This window comes from Dipodomys merriami, unplaced genomic scaffold, assembly GCF_024711535.1.
Source record: "Dipodomys merriami isolate MVZ:Mamm:240054 unplaced genomic scaffold, mDipMer1.0.p SCAF_40, whole genome shotgun sequence".
Taxonomy (NCBI): Eukaryota; Metazoa; Chordata; class Mammalia; order Rodentia; family Heteromyidae; genus Dipodomys; species Dipodomys merriami.
Genome location: NW_027205604.1, coordinates 9,056,483 through 9,079,438, shown reverse-complemented (window position 1 = coordinate 9,079,438; position 22,956 = coordinate 9,056,483). Strand labels below are relative to the sequence as shown.

General features: G+C 38.5%; 1 protein-coding gene across 9 annotated transcripts in view; it reads right to left on the bottom strand.

The window, feature by feature from the left end:
- Mecom (MDS1 and EVI1 complex locus) overlaps nucleotides 1–22,956 on the bottom strand; it is a 585,804-nt gene that overhangs the window by 167,583 nt on the left and 395,265 nt on the right. The window contains exon 1 of one of the 9 annotated variants that reach the window (XM_069991932.1): nucleotides 18,273–18,359. The exons of the other annotated variants lie outside the window; for them this stretch is intronic. Within the exon in view, the coding sequence (XP_069848033.1) occupies nucleotides 18,273–18,299 (27 nt within the window). The 5' untranslated portion in view covers nucleotides 18,300–18,359. Of the gene's footprint in view, nucleotides 1–18,272; nucleotides 18,360–22,956 lie in introns of those variants that run through there. 9 annotated transcript variants of the gene reach the window in all.

Here is a 22,956-nt window from a genome sequence, read left to right as displayed (position 1 = left end):
GCAATGGGTCCACCTGTATCTCTATTTAAATGATTTGTTCTTTCCCTTCCCCTCCACAAATTATAATAACATCAAATACAGTGAGAGCAGAGGTTCTACCATGGGGAGGGACATACAAAGCAACAAAGAAATAATCTTATAAATGTGTTAGAAACAATGGCATGAAAGAAAAAAAAACATTTGAATACATATCTTAGGGTTCATTTCCCTAACATCAACTTATCTGACCTTTTCTGCTTGACTCAAACATAGGTCCCATGGTTTCCCTTATTTGCAATAACTAGTATATGTCTGAGTCAAGGAAGAACAGTCTTACAGACCCCATCTCCAGTCAACAAGAAAAAAAAGCCAGGCTGGAGGCATGACTCAAGTGGTGGAGCTGAGCACATGCAAGGGCCTGACTCCAACCTTTACACTGACAAAAAGCAAGCAAAAGAAGTATAGAGAGACAGAAAAAGAGAGAAACAGACAGAAAATGTATGTTATATATCATAATAAATTCTGACTTTTTACAATAAATTGCAATACCATTCAAATATTTAAGTTTTATGTTAAAATTATGTCATTTAAGATAGGTACTAGTAATTCATACCTGTAATCCCAGCTGCTCAATTAAGCACCAAAAAAACCCAGAAGTGGACTGTGGCTCAAGTGGTAAAGTGCTAGCCTTGAACAAAAAAAATTCTCAGGTACAGAACCTAGGTCCTTAGTTCAAGTCCTACCACTAGTAATTTTATAAATGTTTAATTTCGAGTTTTAAATAATTTAAATATAACATCCATTGAATTAAGAATGCAATCATGTCTTGGACTGATTTATTTATTAGTACAATTCTAATCTTGGGATTTTATCCCCACAAGCCATGTAAATCAGATCAAGTAAGTGTACTAGTCAAGCTTGCTGGCTCACAGAGCCCCAGATACCAGTGCACAGCTCCATCCACACACAGGAGGCCAGGGCTCATCAAAAGCCTCCATAGATGGCAGGCTGCAGATGCTAGTGCCAGGCAGGTTGGCTTTGTTCAGTTTCTTCATCTATTCTCCAACCTCAGATTTGGCAAAACCAAAACCACATTTTGCCAAGTACTTTTTCCCTTAATTTTTAAGCCTATGTGCATTAGCAGTGAAATTTAATCCATATGTTTCTTATTCTTTTACACTTAACTCATCAAATATTTTACCGTAAGAGCCATATGACATGCAAAAGCCTTTTTTTCAAACTCAAGGTCTTTTCTCTTAAAAAAAGAAAGTGACACTAGAGGATCCCAGCTTCAGCTTCTCCCCATTCAAAACAGGAAGTTCATTTCTGAACATGAGAACATGAACATAAACCAAGAAGTCTGAATTTTACTGGAAATCCCAGCTTCACAAATATACCCATGGTTTGTTTCTAGCAACTTTCTGAATGTGTTGGTATAATACAACTTAAACCTGTACAGTGAACTTCACCAAAACTGACCAATAAGAAGAGAAATAAACATGTCCTAAGCCATTTGGTTCCATTTCCCAAAATACGTTTGGAATACAGATGAAGAGAATATATACTGATGACCAAGCTCTTAAAGATCTATTTTTTTCCACTGGGCGCTGGTGGCTCATGCCTGTAATCCTACTACTTAGGAGGCTGAGATCTGAGGATCACCATTTAAAGCAAGCTGGGGCAGGAAAGTCCCTGAGACTCTAATGTCCAATTACTTCCCAGGAAACCGGAAGTGAGACTGTGGCTCAAAGTGGTAAAGTACTAGCCTAGAATGAAGGTGTCAGGGACAGTACCCAGTTCAACCCCACAACAGAAACAAACAAACAAACAAAAGATAAAATTTTTTCATGATAAGGTGGCATACATTTGTGTTCTTGGAATTTATATATTTGCAGAACACTTTTTATCAGAAAATTGTAATTATAATGGGTATAATGAATTAACAAATTTAATGCTAACATAAAGTCAACATAAACACAGTTAGAACAAGAACCCTAACAAAAGAATAATCACATGATCTACCCACTCCATTTGTACTTTCTTTGTACTATATTTAGCAGTTAGGCTTGAGGGAGATATTCATTTCTTTCTTACTGGACTAAACTAAACAAAATCCAGTGGCATAAACAATGAGCTGTATTGTGATTATCTAAATATGCAATTTTATATTCCTATAAAATACTTAAGATTTCCTGGCCATAAATACATCTATTAGTTACTCTTCATAACAGTTATGCAATGCCATTTCTTTAATCATTCAAGACTCTCCCTTGTAACTTCCCAGGAAGGAAGCTGTACCATTAGGTTACAGCTCTGTTACAGCACTCAGCCTAATATTCTAGAGAAAAAGAGAAAATCTGGTTGTTGGCATCAGTAATCAACCTAAAGGTGTTGTTAGAAAGCAAAATGAAATTTGGTGTCTTGTGTGTAGAGTCATTTTATCATACTCAAGTATCTTTGATGAATGACATCAGATGAACGAACATCAATGAATTTAGTCCATAAGCCATGGAATTTACTTTTGCCTTTTGCTCTGGCCTTATTGCCTGAGATTCTCAAGCCAAGAGATGATCTAACAGTCTTTTCAATTTTATTCAGCAGACATTAATTCATTCTTTCAGAAGGAGAGATTTTTTTTTTTGGTCTGGTTGTGGGGCCTGAACTCTGGGGCTGGGCACTGTCCCTCAGCTGTTCAGCTCAAGGCTAGTGCTCTACCACTTGAGCCACAGCGCCACTTCTGGCTTTTTTCTTTTTGCTTATATGGTGCTGATGAATTGAACCCAGGGCCTCATGCATGCAAGGTAAGCGCTCTACCACTGAGCCACCTTCCCAGCCCCAGAAGGAGACATTTTTAAAAATCAGTTTCCATAAAGAACATGAGGAGAAAAGAAATTGCAAACATTTCAGAGAACTTACAATGTTTTAAGGGAATCAAAATAAAATTAGAAGTAGAGATGAATTAAGAGTGGTTCACACAACACATCTAAATTACAGTCTACAAATGGACTGAGAGTTCATCTGCTCCAGCAACAGTCGGAAGAGCACCCAGAAGTGCTTTCTCCTTATAATGCATGGCTTGCATTGATGCTAGAAGACCATGGAACCAGATCACAGTTTCCAAAATATTCCAGTGGTTCAAAAATCTACCAAAAGAAAGGACATGATCACTGAGATCTATTTGACACCCCTAACAGCCTATCTTACTTAGATTTAGAAAATGTTCCCACCATCTTGTGGCCGCCATCTTCACATTGCTTGTAAAGACCCTGGTGATTCACAGAGAAGAACATTCCTTAAGTGGAGAAAGAAAAAGAAAGCAGGTCCACAACACAAAGCCAGAGAGATCTTCTATTTAACTAAAATGCTAATCTCTTGAACCAAGTAGTATCCTTCAAATAAATGAGCCTGTATAATTTTTCTAGCCCTGAGCTCAAAAGACAAAAACAAAACAAAACTTGAATGGTTAGGATTTTCCTTGTACTGTGTTATCCTGAACACTAGGTACAGGAGCACTCAGTAGATAACATAGTTAATCTAAGTGTAGATTCTTGAATAAGGCAAAAAGTGTGGCTCAGGGGTTTTTTCATCAGCCTCTCTGTATTAAAAAGTTAAACAAATCAGAAAGTGTGATTTACTATGATGTCCTTAGAATTCTGATGCTATTGTAGAGGCTCAAAATCATCTAATTTTAATTTACTATGACAGCACAGACTTCACTGGTTGAGTTCACTGCCATCGTCTAAAGTTTGTACCAAACTCTTGCGCTGTTATGGCAACCATCCTAAAGTACTGACTTCTGTATTGTAGCTTCAGCATGATAAATGCCCACTCTCAGAACACATCCAGCTGCATGGCCCCACCAGCTGCCAAGACAATGTTCCACAATTTCCACATCTGCCTTAACTCTGTCACCGACTCATTACTAAGTTTTTACCCATTTTTAAGAATTGGGTTCAATTTATTGCCTTGGAGTTAGTCTAAGGATATGCTCAAAATGGATTTTTGTTTATGAGAGGTTTAAACGTATAGATGAAACATCCTGTGTTCAGAATAAGTCTTCTCCTCATTTTTCTTAATGCTTTGACATTGTGACAAAATTTAGATGATTTCAAAAATAATCATTATATATTTAGCATTTAGCTTATTCTAAATACTCATTCTCTGGGGTTTTTTCCCCCTAGAATGCTGTCAGAAAAAAAGTCTTCAAAAATACTTAGCTTCATCTAGTTTCAAATCAAACCAATATAAATAATGGGTAGAATTACTAACCTGCAGGGAATGTCATCCTAAATTTCCTGGCACTGACTGTGTAACCATAAGCGTGACTGGTGTATTTACTGGAGGCAGTATATACTGTATAATGTTCCCCCCAAACTCATGTAACTAATGCAATATGATAACCACTGGGGTGCTACTGTGACATAAAGGATATATTACAATTTTATCCAATTCAAACAAGAAAAAAAATGTAGTCGACTTTAATGGCCCTGCCCTCTAAACAAACATGTTGCCTATTCTATTGAACTTAAAATCCAAGGTTATTTATAATTCATCCTGAAATAAAAATAATTCTGTGGCATAGACATTCCAGCACCAAGATATGATTTTATTATTTGATCAATTGTTTCTAACCATCATTTCAAGGGCTTCAGTAGTATGAAGCCATGACTTTTACTGAGAAAACTTAGGATAAAATATAAGCAGATTCCCAATGGCTTGAACTTCAAGTTGGCAAAAGATGGAAGGAGTCCAAGAGATGACACATTTCTCCCAGGGAGACACTGGATGTTGGCATTCAAGTGTTTTAGTTGGATCCAGAACAAATGCTCAGTCATCAGCAGACAAAGTTTTAGTAGAGGGAAGCTCCAGACCATCAGGCTGGAAAGAGGGGTGACTGTGTCCAGGTTCCCTGCTCCTACCTGTTCCAATCCTCCACCACTGTCAGGTCCCTGGTGTGGAATCTGAAGCCAAGAGGTGTGATTTCCCAGAGCCCCGGGACTTGCCCAGCAGACTCAGTGCCATCCCCTACCGTCCAAGAAGTCCGGATGCTGATTCTCCCACAGTCAGTCCTTGGGCAGTGAAGTCGGCTCTGGGCAGCCCAGAGCAGCGAGCCAGTCTGCTGCCAAGGGAACAGCTCAGAGATAATGCACATAAGAAAATGACTCATGAGTTGTCCAAAAATGGGAATTCAATTGGGCTCAAAAAATATATTAGAGTTAGTGTTAAAAATAGAATTAAAAGGATACCCATGTTTTACAAAGTAGGCAAAGCCAGAGAAATATAAATGGTTTACTGCAAATGTACCTGGCCTTTGGCTGATGTTATAATATACATTATAAACACCGAAGAGTGTCAAAAGCATTTTAAGAAATCGGTCATCCCTTGCCACTTCATGAGTAATACTTGGGAATGGGATAAAAAAAATAATAATGGCCTCTAGGGAATATTTAAGAATGAGGTAATTTGCATGTTTCTTCCAAAAAACATTAAGCGTATCCTTCAGCTCTGCCAGGGTAATTTTGAATTTCTGGCATCAAAACTGAAATTCTCTGCAAAAGTTGATCTATCTCCTGTTACCACTCTATATTTATGTTGGTATAACAGCCTGTTCTATGCAGTATTAGACTGGGGGCTAGTCAACTATTTCATCTTCCCACTTTTATTCAAGGATTCATTGAAGAAAATCCCAGCGTTCACTATACACGAAGTTTTGCACAACTTTGAGATCCCAATTCTGCTATTTAGGGGGCCATAGCAATTCAGCCAAGAAGGTTAGAAGTGATCCCTCTTGAGAGGAAGCTTGAATAATTGTGCTCATTCCCTCTTCTTTTCTCTTTTCTTTCACATAATATTTTGGCCTTTTCTCAACCTTCAAATAAAACTGCTGAGCTGTGGAGAAGCTGTCATAATTACCTGGACAAATGCTTCCACTTCCTTTAGAGATATAACCTATAGATTGTGCATTAATAAAAGCTTGTCTCAACATTTTATTCCACCAGGTAAACACCATGTGCATCAGGCTCCAGGAGCAAGAAGAAATAATGCAATGAGATGTACAAATGAACTTTACAACTTTGGCGTGGGGGTGGGGGGGCAGGAATGGTAAGGGGAAACAGAGGAGGCAACAATGCTTGATAAGAAATGTACCCATTACCTTGCTCATATAATTGTAACCCCTCTGTATGATATTTTCACAATAAAAAAACTTATTAATTTAAAAAAAGAAAAAGTGGACCTCTTATGACAAAATATATTAGGATAGAAACAAACATGATCTTGAAAACTAGAGTTTGACCTAGAAGGGACTGCAATATTTATTTATGCATAATAGTATTTTTTTTTTACACAGTTTGGAAACAGAAGTTCAGAGAAGTGAGGCATCCTACTTCCTTTGACTCATTATAAGTGCTGGTGCTGTTAGCCTTCTCAATTCTGTTGACTGTCAAGTTAAATTGCTCTCTGGCTTTAACCCTTTCATCAAATCCATCTTGGCTCTTTTTGTGATCTTTGTGTTTTGGGGGTTTTTGTTTTTATAGACAGACAGACAGACAGACAGACAGACAGACAGACAGACAGACAGACAGACAGACAGACAGACAGATAGATAGATAGATAGATAGATAGATTAATTCACCTTTTAGATAAGCCTCACTTTGGGCATTATGTCTTATATTTTAACAACTTAGAATAAGCCCACACCAATTTTTATGAATGGAAGGTAATCAACACTAAATCCAAATTTTGTCACAAAAAGTTTCAGCATCTTTACTGCCTAAGAACTCTAACCACCACCAAGTCAGATTAAGATTAATTTCAGACTAATAATATCAACCACTATCTATATTCAGTTAAAATGCCTTCATATAATATTTCATGTCTATTCTCATTTAGCTCTTAACCTAATAACCCTTAAAACAATTCATGGCACTCTTTTATAGTCCAGACTGAAGTCAGCACTGAACACAGAGGGTATGGGACATTTATTCCAAATCTCCATCTCTCTACTTTCTTAAATATATAATACTCCCTATTTCAGTGTAGCACCACCATAGCTAAAGCTAACCTTTATCAAGGACTTCCCTAACTCATTGTGTCACATTTAACAACGAAGGAAAAGAGATAATGTTCCAGATTCCCTCTGTATGTTTATTCTTGTAGTGGGGGAGGTCGGAGGAGGAGATGCACTCACACAGACGGTGCATCAGCACTTTGAACACAGGGCCTGGGTGCTGACCCTTAGCACTTTTGCTCAAGACTGGTGCTCAGCCACATGAGGGACAACTACACTTCAGGCTTTTGGTTGGTTTATTAGAAATGAAAGTCTCTGGGAAGTTCCTGCCTGGGCTGGCTTTGAACCACCATCCTCAGATCTCAGCCTTCTGAGTAAGCTAGGTTTACAGGTGTGAGCTACAAATACCTGTGTTTCTTTGTTAATTCAAATTTTATTGTAAAGGTGATGTACAGAGGTGTTATAGTTACATAAGTCACGTAATAAGTACATTTCTTTTTTTAACAGTGCTGATATTGTTTATTAACTGCTGATTACTTCCTAGAGGAAAACTAATACAGGCCATCCTGCTGGTTACCAATTTTTAACTTTCCCCTATTCCACCTCTTTTTCTTATATGTTTTATGAGACAGGGATATGAACTGAAATCTTACCTTATCCTATCTGACTGACCTGAAGATGCATCCTGACAATGCTCAATTCTATGCTAATATGTTTCATTCTAGGATAAGGGTTCTGTAATCATTGCACGTTTTGTCTTCCTCAAAATATTTTCCTCATATTAATAGAGGTCTAAACTTAGTTCAAGACATACTGACTAGAAACACTGAATGAAGACCATGTTTGTTAAGGTGTGGATAATGTGCTGCATGAACCTGCAGTTTCTGGGGTCTAATGGTGCAGGCTAGAACCCCAGCTTCGCAGCTAAGTAACTATGTGACATGGGGTCTGTTATTGAATGCCTTTCTGTTCCATTTTTCTCCTGCAAATGGATTCTTACGAAGGATTAACAAGTTCATTCATTTAAAAAGGGCTTAGACTAGTGACTGATAGAAAGCAACCTTAAAAATGTTAACTCTTGTGACTGAAAGCAGGTATAAGATGGGGAAAACATGAATCTCTGATTTTGTTTTTTTATTAGTATTAGTGGGTTTGTGAATCTTTATTTTTAGGTAACATTAGATTTGGTCCACTTAAAAGCTTCAGTTCTGCTGATTCCAAAATTGGCTCAACTTACTCCACCATGTTCTAACTTTTGCTTTTCAGAAGTAACATAAATCCAGTGATCAGAGTTGTAATGAACTCACATTAAAACAAATAAAACTCATCTGTTGTGATATGTTCATTTTCATTAAAAAGACATCAGTCTGCCTTGTGCTTGCATTAGAAATAAAAACTTAATCTCTGGCAGGCGTTTCTTGTTTTCCAGTGAATCTCAAGGGAGCCTACATTGGCATGCAGCTATGATTTTTTTCCCCCTTTCTGGCTGTGCACTGTGGTTGCAAATGGTGTCATTGTTCTTGCTTAAATCTGTGAGAAGTAAGTCTACCCTTCCCATTTTTTTTTTTTTTTGGCTTCACGCTAAAGTAGTCTTCACAGCAAAGAACTCCAGGAGTTTATCAGTCTTCATTCACTGCCCATGTCCTAACACGATCAAAGGTTACTGAGATAGCTACACTTTGAGCCTTGGCTTCACTGAGTCTCAGTTTCTGTGCTTGTTAAGAAAGATCATCTTTGTTGGAACAAAACTGTAACCCTTTGATTTGTGGATTGATAAACCTTCTGCAAGAAGTCAGAGGGGATAAAATTCCTAAATTTCCTGGAGGAAGAAGAGACAAATTTATGTCACTTGTCAATGGATGTTGCCACTGAATTTTTAAAATAAGTACACATAGCTACAATATTAATCATGAATGAAAATAGAGTCCTTCTGTGTCAAACTTCAGTGTATAGACTGGATATTCCAGAGATAGAGACAATTCAAGGCCTTAGGAAAGCATTTTCTAAATGCTTCATCAGATCACAGCTCTGTAGAGACAAATTTAGTGGAATCAATTACTCCTAGTCATGGCAGGAAAAAGAAAATAAATATACTGGGCTGAGTTCATTGTAAATTCTGACGTTTGTTCATCAGGTATTTATTGAGAATCTATCATATGCCAGGGTCTGATCTCGAAGTGTGAGATAAATCAATGGATGGAGCTGAATAAAGACTCACTGCTGTCTAGTTCCTTATAATAACGTCCTAAAATTTCAACATAATAAATCTTTGCTACTTTCTAGGTAAAGACTGCTGCTAATTAAAGGCGTTTAATTAATAACAATATTTCTAAATTTCATAGCACACTGGCTCAGGTAGCAAGTAAATATTGTCTCCAATTTTCCCAACTCTGCTTACTCTCAGTTGTAGTCTCATTTCTGAATTTGACCAATAATACATAAGCAAAGTTGATGATCCATTCAGCTTAGACTCTTTAGAACTAGTGATTCTGCTCCATTAACTTCTCTTCCTCTCTCAGGGTAACTTAGAAGCTTTACATTGTCATGTTAGAGTCACAGGAAAACTTGGATGATCCTTATGCCTATTTCTGGACATCTCCCCAAAGATCAGCACTAGACACTAAGCAAAAACCCCTGTGATGAGCCATAAGATTTATCCATAATACAGATAGCGTTCATTACTGTGATTAATACAATGACTAAAAATTGTTTTATTTTCTGTAAAGATCTATATCTTCATTGTACTCATAAACTGTTATGTTAACTGACAACTCCTTTTGTACAACCACTTAAAGATAACAAAATGAAAAAAAATTAATGTACATTTTCTATAGAAGTCCAGAAGTTATGTTGAAGATGTTCCAGGATTTTGGTCATTTCTGTTGGAGATTTACCTGAGGATCAATTACTTCCCGACTGCAGTCATTTGTTTGTTTCTCGTGCTTCCCCCTGCCTCTTCCTTCATTCCAAATAAGAAAACTTACCAATTTCCCTGGAACAATATGAAGAGTTACATTACAGGCTTGCTACATTCTCCTCAACACAGTTGGTATTAAAGTCTTGTCATTGGATACTGACAGAACAAGAATGTCAGCGTGCAAGTCTCTCTCATTTTTTTTTTTTTTTTTTTTTTTTTTTTTTGCCAGTCCTGGTTTTGAACTCTGGGCCTGGGCACTGTCCCTCAGCTCTTCAGCTCAAGGCTAATGCTCTACCACTTGAGCCACAGGGCCACTTCCAGCTTTTTCGGCTTATATGGGGCTGAGGAATTGAACCCAGGGCCTCATGCATGCAAGGCAAACACTCTTACCAGTGACCAACTTCCCAGCCCTGCAAGTTTCTCTTTATATCATAGAACAGAAAACTCCCTTTCTCTCTTTCTTCCTCTCTCTCTCTCTCTCTTTCTCTCTCTCTCTCTCTCACACACACACACAAACACACACACATATACACATTTGGTTTCAAAATATTATTTTTACTCATGAATGACTTTATTGGAAGTGGGGAAATGCTGACACTAATTCCAAATTAATTTCACTAGTGAATATTGGGTAAAATTTTTAGTTTGCCATCAAAGTAAACATAAGTTTGGCTGCCAAAGATCAGCAAAAAATGGTTATAATCACTAAAAAGAAAAGAGAAACTGCTGGCTTACATAGTAAGTCTTTCCATCTGTTTCTAGCAAGAAAGAATGGATGAAAGAAAATATAAGTCCTAAACCCCCCGTGAAAGCCTTACTAAGTGAAACTGCTTTTACCTTTCCTTTTGACAATTCAAATTATACAATATATTTATAAATAGTTAACAAACAGAAATTCATTTTACATATATAAAAATGCTCCAAAGAGATAGCAAAAATAAATTCAGACATAAGAAAATAAACCATGATGTTAACTAATAAATTAGATCAGAATGTGATCACTGCTGCCTATGGTAGACAAAGATACTAAGCTTTCTAATTCTGGAATTTAGAGCTCTAGAATTAAGAGTCTAAAATTGCAAATGGATTATACCAAGTGTTATGTTTAACTTCTAAATTCCTGGGTAAATTTCAAACCCAACATTTAATGGGGGGAAATAAATATGATGTCTTTTCTATAAATTAATGTGAGTAATTTTATGCATGTATGTATCTATTTAATTTATTTGCCTTGGCCACTGTGAAATGCATCTTCAGGTTCTTTACTTTCTTCTAGCTTTCTTCAGGACTAGTTAAATACATGCTTTTCTCCTTTCTTCTTTTACTTCCCAGTATTTATTTTATCTGCCGCCTCACTGTATCTGTGTTTTCTGTTGCAAGCTCAAGAGCTTTGTGGAAACAGAAGTATAAGCTAATTAATTTTGAAAAGCAGTGAAGTATCAGGCACAAATATGGTTACATCTCTGTGACCACTGAGTCCATTATGAGACTATGGGGAATATTGGACAGGAAGAAATGTTGGAGTTCTTTTAACCCAACACTCTTGTTAAGCAGACAAGGAAGCAGGCCAGGTGAAGTGAACTGAGTTACCTGAGACATACACGTCATCAGGGACTATTTCTCTTACACCAACTCATCTCATTTTGAGATCTATCTCTTTTAAGTGTCGAAATTACCATATACTACTCTAGCTTAATTCATTAATTTCACACAAGTATCTGAAGCTTTCTACATGAAGAGTGAGCATTAAATCGAACATGCTATAAAGTCCCACCCTCATCCTGCCAACCAACAGCAGGACTTTCCAGAAACTACTGCTCGGGCAGCTGCCAAAAGTAAGAGATTATTCCCATGGACTCCTGCCAGGACGCCGGCTGGGGACTGTGCTCAGGGTGAACTCTTTGAACGGTTATATTAGTAGTCGAGAGCTAGGACAGTAAGGGTCTCTCACCAATTTGGCTCCGCTTAAGCAGCAGCAAAACAGAAGAGAGAAAATAAACCTAGAGAAAGTTAGGTGGCCAATAGTCTTGGATAGATAAATCAACTCCAGTTTGGAGGCAGATTTGTTTTCGACTTATTCTGAGCTCTGTATGATAGATAGTAAATAATGGCATCCTCAAGCTATTCACTGTAAATCACTTCCCATCTGCGGGTAATTGCTGGGGCTGACCTTGACCACACAGGTCATGTTGTGGCTAATATATAGGACCCCTATGTGAGGCTGTGTGCTGATAAGACTGGCAGGCTGGTGAGATGGGGTCCAGAGGGTGTCCACGCCATGATGTAAAGATGGACAGGAAAAGGGAGGGGAGAGGGGAGGGGACAGGAGAGGAGGAGAAAGGGAGGAGAAAAAAGAAGGAAAGGCTGCAGATGTAGCTCAGTGGTAAAGCATCTGCCTAGCATGTACAGAGTTCCAGGCTCAATTCCTAGCACTATCAGAGCATACACACACACACACACACACACACACACACACACACACACACACACACACACACACACACACACGAAATAATTTTTAAAAAAAGAAACAAGACAAAAAAAAAAAGAAAACATTCCAGCTCAGCACTCATGAGTGTGACTAGCATAGGTAAATGGAGGCAGGAAAGTCACTCCATTCTGAAAAGGGACTTGGGGATTACCAGTAGAGAGAAAATTAGATCTAATTTGTGCTGTGTTTATTAGACTCATATAGTAGAACATAAGCTTATTTTGGACACCCAGGGTCAGGGTTGAACTCCAGATGATTGAAGGTAAGACTGCATTTGGCTGGCAAACATCCTTCCCTCCTATTCTCCATATCCTCCATTCCTTCCTGAATCCTTCTGAGGTACAGTTGAGATGATATCAGAAGAATATGTCTCTGACATATTGTAATTTCTCCAAGAGCAACAATTCCACAAGGGTACAGAAATCAATCTGCAATAATTGGGCACCTTCGTAACAGAAGGTAACAGCCCCTAGCTGTTTTGCTAGGGGCTGAAGGAACAGTAGCAGCAAAAGCAATCACATTTTCAGAATCTTAAGAGGTAAGTAGAAGAGAATACTCTTGTAATGTCATTGTACTCTCCCATTTCTAGGATTTATTATTAATACATAGAAGCTATAAGTCACTTATTTCATCTTAGGTAATGGTCACTAGTGGGCAGGTTTGAGATCCAGTGAAAACAAACGTTCCCCCAAATCTCATAATTTTTCAGTCTATTCTCTAGAAGAAAGAAGAATGTAGAAAAGTTTAAAGATGTATGTATGTGTGTGGTTAAAATTCAATAATGACAGCAAATTAGCTATGATGATTCAAAGAATCAAGAAGAGACGTTGTGCACATGCGCATATATGTGTATATTATATAAAGTCTATACAAAGATTCCATGTTCCTGCCTGGCAGTTACCATCGAAACAATCTTGACCTACAGTGCCCTTTACCAAGTTGAAACCAGACCATCTGGGATGGAAAAATCTTTGATAGGCCTTTCATACCAATCTTGTGTAACAAGATATAGGTCCAAGTTTATGGCGACAGTGTTATTATCTCTCTTCCTCTAATATTTAACCAATCTAAACACTCCGGGGAAAATGTTATCTGAAATCCGACCACTTTATATACATTCACCTGGTCTTCTTTTGACAACTCAACTAGCTTTTCTTCTAAATATCTCAAATGCTTGTTTGGAAAGCTTTTCTCAAGTGAGTAGGCAAACAGGAGGAGAACTATTCTTTAGCAATCTCTCCTTATAAGCCTCCTACGATGCTATCTTCTTGTACTTTCGTTAATGAAAAGATAAATATGATCTGTGCTCTGCCCAGCTGTGTTTTTCTTGTGCTGAGGAATTCACAAAAGGAAAAAATTTTCAATCATACATTTATCAGTGAACAAGCTTGCTAAAGCAAATAGATTTCAGCCTCCTGAGTTTGCTTCAATAAAAGATTAAACGTTAATAGTGCAACTTTACCACACTCAACAGATTTATGAATAATCAAAGTTTGGAGGAAGGCCAGGCCATTTAAGAACATTACCTACCAAACAGATGCCAATAGCATGTAGACATCTTCCCTGTAGCTAAGCAGCCATATTTCCTTTCACCCAATTCAATATTGACTGAATAATTGGCCTTTACAAAGCATTTATTAAAATGCACCATTTACCACAGGCTTGGTGCTTGTTTAAGAATTTCATAGGGGGAGAGAAGCATGGAGGAATAGATAGATACAGTTTATTTCTAATTACTAATTGATTTTTATCAGTAAATAGCAGCAAAGAAGGACTGGAATAGTTAGACCAAGGGTCTGAATTATACAAGAGTAAAAGGCACTTTTCCTGTGCTTACTTCATATTCTGATGCTATTTCTGAGTGGTCAGGGGACAATATGCGATTGTTCTTCTTTTCTAGATTATTAATACAGTACAGCATGGACTACATCAAATGCTCTATCCAAAGTAGCACGTTAAGTTAATGATTACATGAGGGCTGTAACAACTGGTCCAAGTTTCTAACTCCTTGAAAAAGATTCTCTATTCTGTGTTTGTGTAGATAGCTTTACAAAGGAAAAAAAATGTGCTAGCCATTTCCTGGTAATAGAAGTTATCAATGAAACATCTTGCTGACCAATTCTGAATACATGGGGAAAAATGCTCTTGCTAGAATGAACTGAACTCAGTCACAGCGAACTAAAAACTATCATATTTTTTTATAGGTTCGTTGTAGGATTCCATTCAGACTTTGGCCAAGTTAGAACATGCTTCCTACAATTTTGTCATACTCCTCTATACCAATTCTGATTATGCTTGCTGAAATAGGAATTAATTAATCTGAGCTCACTTATTGCAATGAAAGTGAGACCATTGTCTCTGACACCTAAATATATGCTGAGCAGGTTCTCAAATTGTTAAACATTTTTCTGGCACCTAAAGCTAGTTATTCATCGGTGGTCTTTTTTGACTATGGGAACATCTAGGCTTCTTGAACTAAACCTAACTTTGAAGGTTTGTTAAGAAAAAAACTGACATTAGAAGAATTCAGAAATATGTTGTCTAAATCCTACTTACAGTATACCCCTCCATACCCACAGTCTCACTTTCATTTGACCCAAAGCATAGGTGTTGTGTGCAATTTCTTTACAGTCATTCAAAAAAGAATTATTTCACTGTTTGCAAACACACTGAACAAAAACAGGTAATGTAATAGTGACCACCTTATTCAAAGTGGGACAATACTGAAGACCACTGCCTGAATCAGAATTTGGAAAAGAAGTGACAATTTATTTAAAACATGGACTAGCATCTAGCTAGCTAGCTTTGTGGGAATTATAGAAACTATACTCAAGGACAGGAAGAGACACTCAAATAAGTGGAAGCCAGCTACGTGAACAAATTGTTTGCATTCATGGATTACTGAAGTGTATCACAGAAATTTCAAGATTTCAGGTTATATTTGGATATTTACATACAGATAGCTTTGCTATTTGAATATCCATTTACAGTTAAATTTTTTTTTGTCGGTCATGGGGCTTGAACTCTGGGCCTGGGCACTGTCCCTTAGCTCTTCAGCTCAAGGCTAACACCCTATCACTTGAGCCACAGCTCTAGTTCCGGCTTTTTCTGCTTATGTGGTACTCAGGAATCGAACCCAAGCCCTCATGCATGTGAGGCAAGTACTCTACCACTGAGCCAACTTCCCAGCCCCAAGTTTTAAATTTTGTATATTAAAATATATTTGTTAGATATTAAAGTCTTAGTAGATAAGTATACTTATAAGTCAGAGGTGTTGAAAATTGTTAGAAATCTTCTGGAAAGCAAAAGGAAAAAGTTATAATACATATAAGCATAATAATGTGTTTACAGCCATTGTCTTTGTAGTAGTACTGCTGGGATATTCTTAAATCCTTCTCAGCAACAGTTAAAAACTATATAAATCAGTTTATTTTATGTGGCATTGCTATATAAAGATTTTAAATCTTGCAAAAAAACACGGTCAAAATCAGTAATTATTATCTGTGAAAGGATTACCACTAATAATTATAAAAATCCTTGTAAAAACCATGAAAATCAACTAGACCCATAATATGATAAAATAGTAAGCAAGAAAATGTTGAAGCTAATACAATTATTAGGCAGAACCAGGCAAAACAAAATAGGAAATGTTGTTTCAAGTTTTTTTGGAATACTACTTTTATGTTCTGAAGGTGATGGGGAGCTGAATTTTTTCCTCAGCCATGGAAAGTGTCTACTTCTTGCAGAAACCAGTCTAATTTCTCTAAAATGGGTTAATCTGCTTGTAGACTACTCGTGAGCACCAGTGGTTTGCAGTTGGTTTCCTGAGCAGGCGTCGGGTTCATGGGGTCTGTGTTAGGAATAAATGCCTGCCACCCTGGACAGACGTCCCTCTGCGTGCACGCAACACACCCCTGGCAGGACCCATGCAGGATGTGTGCCCCTGATCCCTGAGCAGAGCCCTCCTCTTCATACCCTGTAGCCAAATCGCTCTTCAAAAGGGTCACAGTCTCATCCTCAGGCCTCTTTCTGTTAAAGCATAAAATAACTGATAACCACTAAACTACCGAGCCGCCAATAGTAATTGCTGAGAAAGCCAGGAAAGGGGGGGGGGAGGGGGAAGCACCTTTAAGCATTCCAATGTTAAAACAACAACCACCAAAAACAACTTTGCAAGTGTATAATTTTTTATTGTCTGGGTTTTAAAACCAGATATTTATTACTCTTTTTAAATGTCTCAGGGTAACCTTTTTAGTTCTGCTACAGTGCTGCTAACATTCCAACACCAGCTATCATGCCACTGCCCATAAAAAAATTAACACCACCACGACCATTTTTCCTGTGCTTAAGCTCATAGCAATGAAAACCACCCTATAGGCATAACCTTGATATTTCTGTTCACCACACATTAACTTGGAGCTCCTCGGGGTGTGACACCCAGGTGACTGCTGTGATGCAGATTTCTAAAAATCTGGCTGGAAACTTGCATGATTGAACACCCCACTCATGGCAGGGTGCAACCATTGATCTTCTCTTATTTTACCCAATCTGCACTTAGTCTTGGAAGATTAACCCTTTGGCAGTATGAACTCACATTGCTAAACACAAAAGGAGCCCTCTGGAGGCTGGGGAAAGTGTATTAGTTTCCCAAGTAGGATCTAGGGACTTCTGAGGGTCTGACATGATTCATGGGAGGTACTGAGAGGAGAGATGGGAGACAGACATGCACTCTACAAGGAACAGGCTCTCAGAGTCCTGGAGCTAAAGAAATGCTTAGCAACCACCTAACATAGCCTTCCAATGCACCATGCAACTACTTATGACAGGATCACTTTCTTTCCTCAGACTTTGTTGAAATGAGAAAATAAAGGCAGAGGGAACTTGGCTATCAAAAAAGAAGATATATTATTAAAGAAACATAAAAGTAAATGGAGTCAAAAACATTTTATATAAAAATAATCTCCAAAATATATTCCAGTAAGATCCTGGCATAAATTTTAAGTTATATTTGGATGTGTGGTGTAGGACAAAAACTAGAATAAGAGAGATAAGAAAGAGGGAAATAACCTGGGTATCGGGCTCACATCTGTAATTCTAGCTACTCAGGAAGCTGAGATCTGAGGATCATGGTTCAAAGCCATCCCAGAAAGACAAATCAGAGAGACTCTTACCTCCAATTAACTACCAAAAAAGCTAAAAGTGGAGCTGTGGCTGAAATGGTAGATCACCAGCCTTGAAGGAAAAAGCTAAGGGACAACATCCAGTCTCTGAGTTCAAGCACCACAAAACATAAAAAGAAAAGATTTTTTAAAAAAATGACTGCCTGATCGATCCCAATAGCTTTCAAAAGACAAGGGCTGCATATCAAGTTCAACCCCAACTTGTGAGCATCTCCCCTTTGCCAGTGAAATTTCCCACACTTCCTCCTTCACACTTTTCAAATAGAAAAGGCTTATAGGGTGGGAGAAGGGTACAATCCAACTTTGCCACATCTGGTGAAGAAACACACAATCCCTGTGAATTTCTGCTTGAAACGTCTACCTCCTCAAGATACAGGAAAGACTGTCAGCTAGTGAAGAGAAAAACCAAGTTCCCATGCATCGAATCAGTTCAGTTCAGTTGCTCACATACTGTTTTATGATAGTACTTGGACAGTTATAAAAAAATCTTTTATTTTTTTTAAAAAGGATCCCTTTGTCTCAAATAAGATACCTTCCCAATGCCACATATGTCTGTCAAAATCAAAGGAATACAAAACAGACTATGACCTTTGCATGCTGCCCAAACCTTGATACTCCAAATCACAGATTGATTTTAACAGAGAATGTTTCAGAATGTGAAAGTCCTATAGGTGGTGGAACAATCAGCCAAATTACCTTTATCTCAGTCGCTGCAGTTCTCATGGCAAAGAACGAAATCCATCGTGCTGCTACATAGAAATCAGCAAACTACATCAGTTGGACATGACCAGGAAGAAAGGAACATAGCCTTCACGATCCATGCTACAACTAGTCAATAATTATCTAGGCGGTATCAGTTATGTTTTCTGTGCATCCTGGTTGGCCTCAAAGTAAAGAGAAGGAGCCTAGGAGAAGGGCTTGGGAACCCTGCGGCACCTCTGTAGAAAAATTATCTGAGCGGCATGTGTGAAGATTGGGCTGTAGACAGAGTGTAATCTACATGTTTACTGCGTCAACATTCTACCCACCTCTGGACAATCATTGCGCATCCTAACCACATTCAAGGCCCTACAAGGCAGCAGGACATTCCCAGCTATTCGCAATTTAGTTCTCAGAAGCCCTGGAGGAAAATGGGTTTGTCACTGCATACTCTCGTAGCCATGTGGAGGCCCCTGAGCTAGCTCATACTTCAAACGCAACAGACATGAAGGATTACATCAAAACTTGCCAAATGTCCTTAAAGAAGAGTGAGGATCTCCAGGTGCTGGTGGCTCATGCGTGTAAGCCAGGCTACTCCGGAAACAAGGCTGTGAGACTCTTATCTCCAATTAACCAGCAAAACACCATAAGTAGAACTGTGGCTCAGGTAGTAGAGTGCTAGCCTTGAGTAAAAAAGCTAAGTGAAAAGCATAAAGATGTGTTCAACCCAATTCAGACAGAGAAAGAGAGAGAGAGAAAGAAATGGAGGGAAATACTTAAATTTGATTCATGAAGGCAATTTAAACATCAAATACAGTAGTCACTAGCCACTTATGATTATTTAAATAGAAAATGAACACAGTTCAAAATTCAGTTTCTCAATCATACCAGTGCTCAATAGCTATATAGGATGAGTGGCTACCACATCAGACAGTACAAAAGACAGAATTAAATGAACTTATTACCTTACTGATGTAACCGTAATTTCTCTGTCAGTATCTTTACAAGAAAATAAAATTTAAATTAAAAAATTATCTTTAAGTATGGTATTGAATTCAACATGTCAGTTTATGAATGTAGTGCATCTTGATGAATTGTCACCCCTTTCGAGAAAGGCTATTTTATCACTGCAAAAATTCTATGGATGGCTCTGATTGCAGAGCTCATAATTGACTTTCCAGTGAACATAGATGTATAATATAAACTAAAATAAAAGGCCTGGCCTCATAAAAGTGCACAACAGGGAGTGGCATATGTAAGCCATAAAGGATCTTTATTCTTGTTATGGCTCAATTCTTTGGTGGGAAAAATCTTACAGAAAACAAAAAAGATGGCACTTAGGCTAGTGAGCAGAGTTCAAATGAAAGTCTGCACTAAAGTTTTTCCTTTCCCCTTCAGTTGTGTGTGTGTGTGTGTGTGTGTGTGTGTGTGTGTGTGCGTGTGTGCGTGTGTGTGTGAGCACCCATGTGCTTGCGTGTGTTCACACACATTAATACCCTCTGAAATAACCATAGAATGGCCTAACACAGAGATCCTTATATCCCAGGACCTTCTAAAATAGTAGAGAGCCCAGATCAGTAATGTTAAGGTAAAGAATTCTAAAATATCCAAAAAGTCAAAAACTATCACCTGACCTCACACCAGGTTGTTACAGAAAGGCATATCCTCACTCACACACACACACACACACACACACACACACACACACACACACACACACACACAAACAGCAACTAGATGTTGTCTATCTTCATAGGGCTAGATAAAATTTATCAATAGAATGTCCTCAGGATTGAAACACGCAGCCAGGTGTTTGCTTTCAGAAGGTCCCCTGTCTTAGGTGATTGTAGTCTGTGATATCGGGGAAACAGGAAGGCTTGATAGTGTGCTAAGGTCATCTTCTGTACTGGAACATTTTTATCCTGTTAGATACTTGAGTTTTCCAATGATACACTGATGCCAACTTAAAATATCCTTCCTCCTTTTTATCTCTCTGACTACACCTGTTTGATAATGTGTGTGTCTGCCAGCTCACTCGTTCTGGGTGGTCACATGGTGTTATTAGAACCCCTGTTCAGAAAGAAGGCTGAAGAAATTCTACAGTGTGACCTACAGGTTAAATGGGTTGGCACTGCCAGAGCCCACACTGGCACTTAGAAGTATACCTGATTCTAATTAGGAAGGTTATAGTGGATCAAGGTTGCTAATGTTTACACAAGTAATTACAAAATTCCCACATAACGTTAACTATAATATTGGCACCTTATTGAAGAAACAAATTCTCTTTCTTTGAATGCAGATGACATCTTTGTTGAAACTTGGACACATTCACTGGAGTATTTGTTTCTGTATTTGTTTCTGTGTATTTGGTGGGGCCTTCACCAAGAACTTAAATCCAGGGGTAAGTTGGCCCTACATATATTCAATGACTCAGAAGAGTAATGTAGCACTTTAGAAAATATTGTAACATAAAATGTTATCTTTGGCAGTTACAGACACATAACTAGGGTTTTATGGTACTTTCAAAGCGAAGGGGAGCTGAACATTGGTGGCTCACATCTGCAATCCTAGCAATTCAGGAGGCTGAGATTGAGGATCATGGTTTGAAGCCAGCCCAAGAAGGAAAGTCTGTGACTCTTCTCTCCAATTAATCACCAAAAAACCCAGAAGTGGAGGTGTGGCTCAAGAGCATACCCTTGAGCAAAGTAAGTTCAGGCACAGCGTCCTGGCCCTGGGGTTCAAGTTTCAGGACCATCACAAAAAAAAAAAGAAAGAAAGAAAGAAAGGAAAATGAAAAAGTTAAGCAATGAGAAAAAGTTCCGACTGGTAAAATGTGTGCCTAAAATCTCCTAATGCTGTATTTATTTTTCAAAATAATTTTTCACACACAAGATGCACATGAATCAACACGTTTTGTTTCAAACACTGCTATGTAACATTGCAATTGCAATCAGGCAAAAGTTCCTCTAACCACAACTCAGTGTATGCTTCCTCCCCTCATCGGAGGCAGGCAGTCTTACCAGGGGATGTCCATGAGACCTGTTTGGTGTGTTTGCAACCTGCATACCTATGCAAAAACACAGGCTGAGAAGAGTGGTGCGGCACTGCTTACCGCAACTCAACAATTTAAGGTGGAAGCACCTTAAATCTCCTGTGAGGGGCTAATCAATTGAATAACATGTAAAGAATATTTCAAGTGTACCCTAAATAGTGTGACTTTTTAACAAGCTTAGAAAATGCATGGTACAGACTGGGCACTATGTGAAGTATTTGCTGTCATCATAAGAACAGATAGTGGCAGGCACAAACTACAGAAAGATACACACATAAATGCTGATTTATGCACACGTTTGCGTGCACATGCGGGTGTGCGCGCGCACGCGCGCGCACACACACACACACACACACACACACACACACACACACACACACACACACACACACACACACACACACACACCAAAACCAAATCTGCTTTTTAAAAAACTACACACACACACACACACACACACACACACACACACACACACACACACACACACACACACACACACACACACACACACACACACACACACACACACACACACCAGCACCATATATTTTCCAGAAGTTCTGGGATGCCTTTGGATCCCATCGTTTTGTTGTTGTTGTTGTTGCTTTTTTAATTGGTGCCTGTCCTGGAGCTTGAACTCAAGGTCTGGGCTCTATCCCTGAGCTTTTGTGCTCATAGCTAATGTCTACCACTTGAGCCACCCCACCACATCTGAGTTTTTGCTAATTACCTAGAGATAAAGAGTCTCAAGGACTTTCCTACTCATGCTGACTTTGAACTGTGATCCTCAGATCTCAGCCTCCTGAGTAGCTGAAACTACAGGCAGCCCTCCTTTCAATAATGAGCAGACTCTGAAATCAGGACAGCAGAGTAACAGAAGAAGGTTGAAGAAGCACCTCTTTACTTAAAAAAGATAAAACCTGCATAGTGACCAACAACTGTGAATGAGTGAGTTCTCCTTTATCGGGCTCTACTCTTCCATCTCTAGGTGGAAACTTCATGACCTATAAGTCTTAATGGATGCTAAAGCTAAGAAACAGGAATGTGTTTTCCTGAGGAGAGAACTCTGTAAAAAGGATCCAAAGAGATTAATCTGAGTCTAGCTCCAATGAAGTTTCCCAGTTGGGCACAGAGCAAGTCCCTTAACCTCCCTGTTCCGGAGGCTATGGACAGAAAGTCTTTTATTATTCTTCATTACCTAATGGGGGTCTTTTCTTCACAGGCATGCATGTCCTTTACAAATGAAGCTTTCTTTGAAGAGAGGCAAGAGATCAGATTAAGCCTTTCAATATATATTACTTCTGTTTCCTCTGTTCACCGTTCTCACAATGGAATTCTCCAAGGGGTCCCAGATGTGAACTCTGCTCCAACTACTAAATAAGACTGTAGCAAGAAAATTCACACCACAAAACAGCCTTTTTGACTCCCAACAAGGGCCTCCCCCCAAAGCGATGCCCCTGTACCATCTGCTCCAGCAAAACTCAAATCTACTCCATTAATCATGTAAGTCTCTGAGTTTCCCTTCTTAACCCTGAAGAAACTATTATTCTCCTTGTTCAAATGATTTCAGAAGCAGACCAAGTCAATTTCTCTTGGTGGAGAAGCACCACAAATACGATGCTTAAA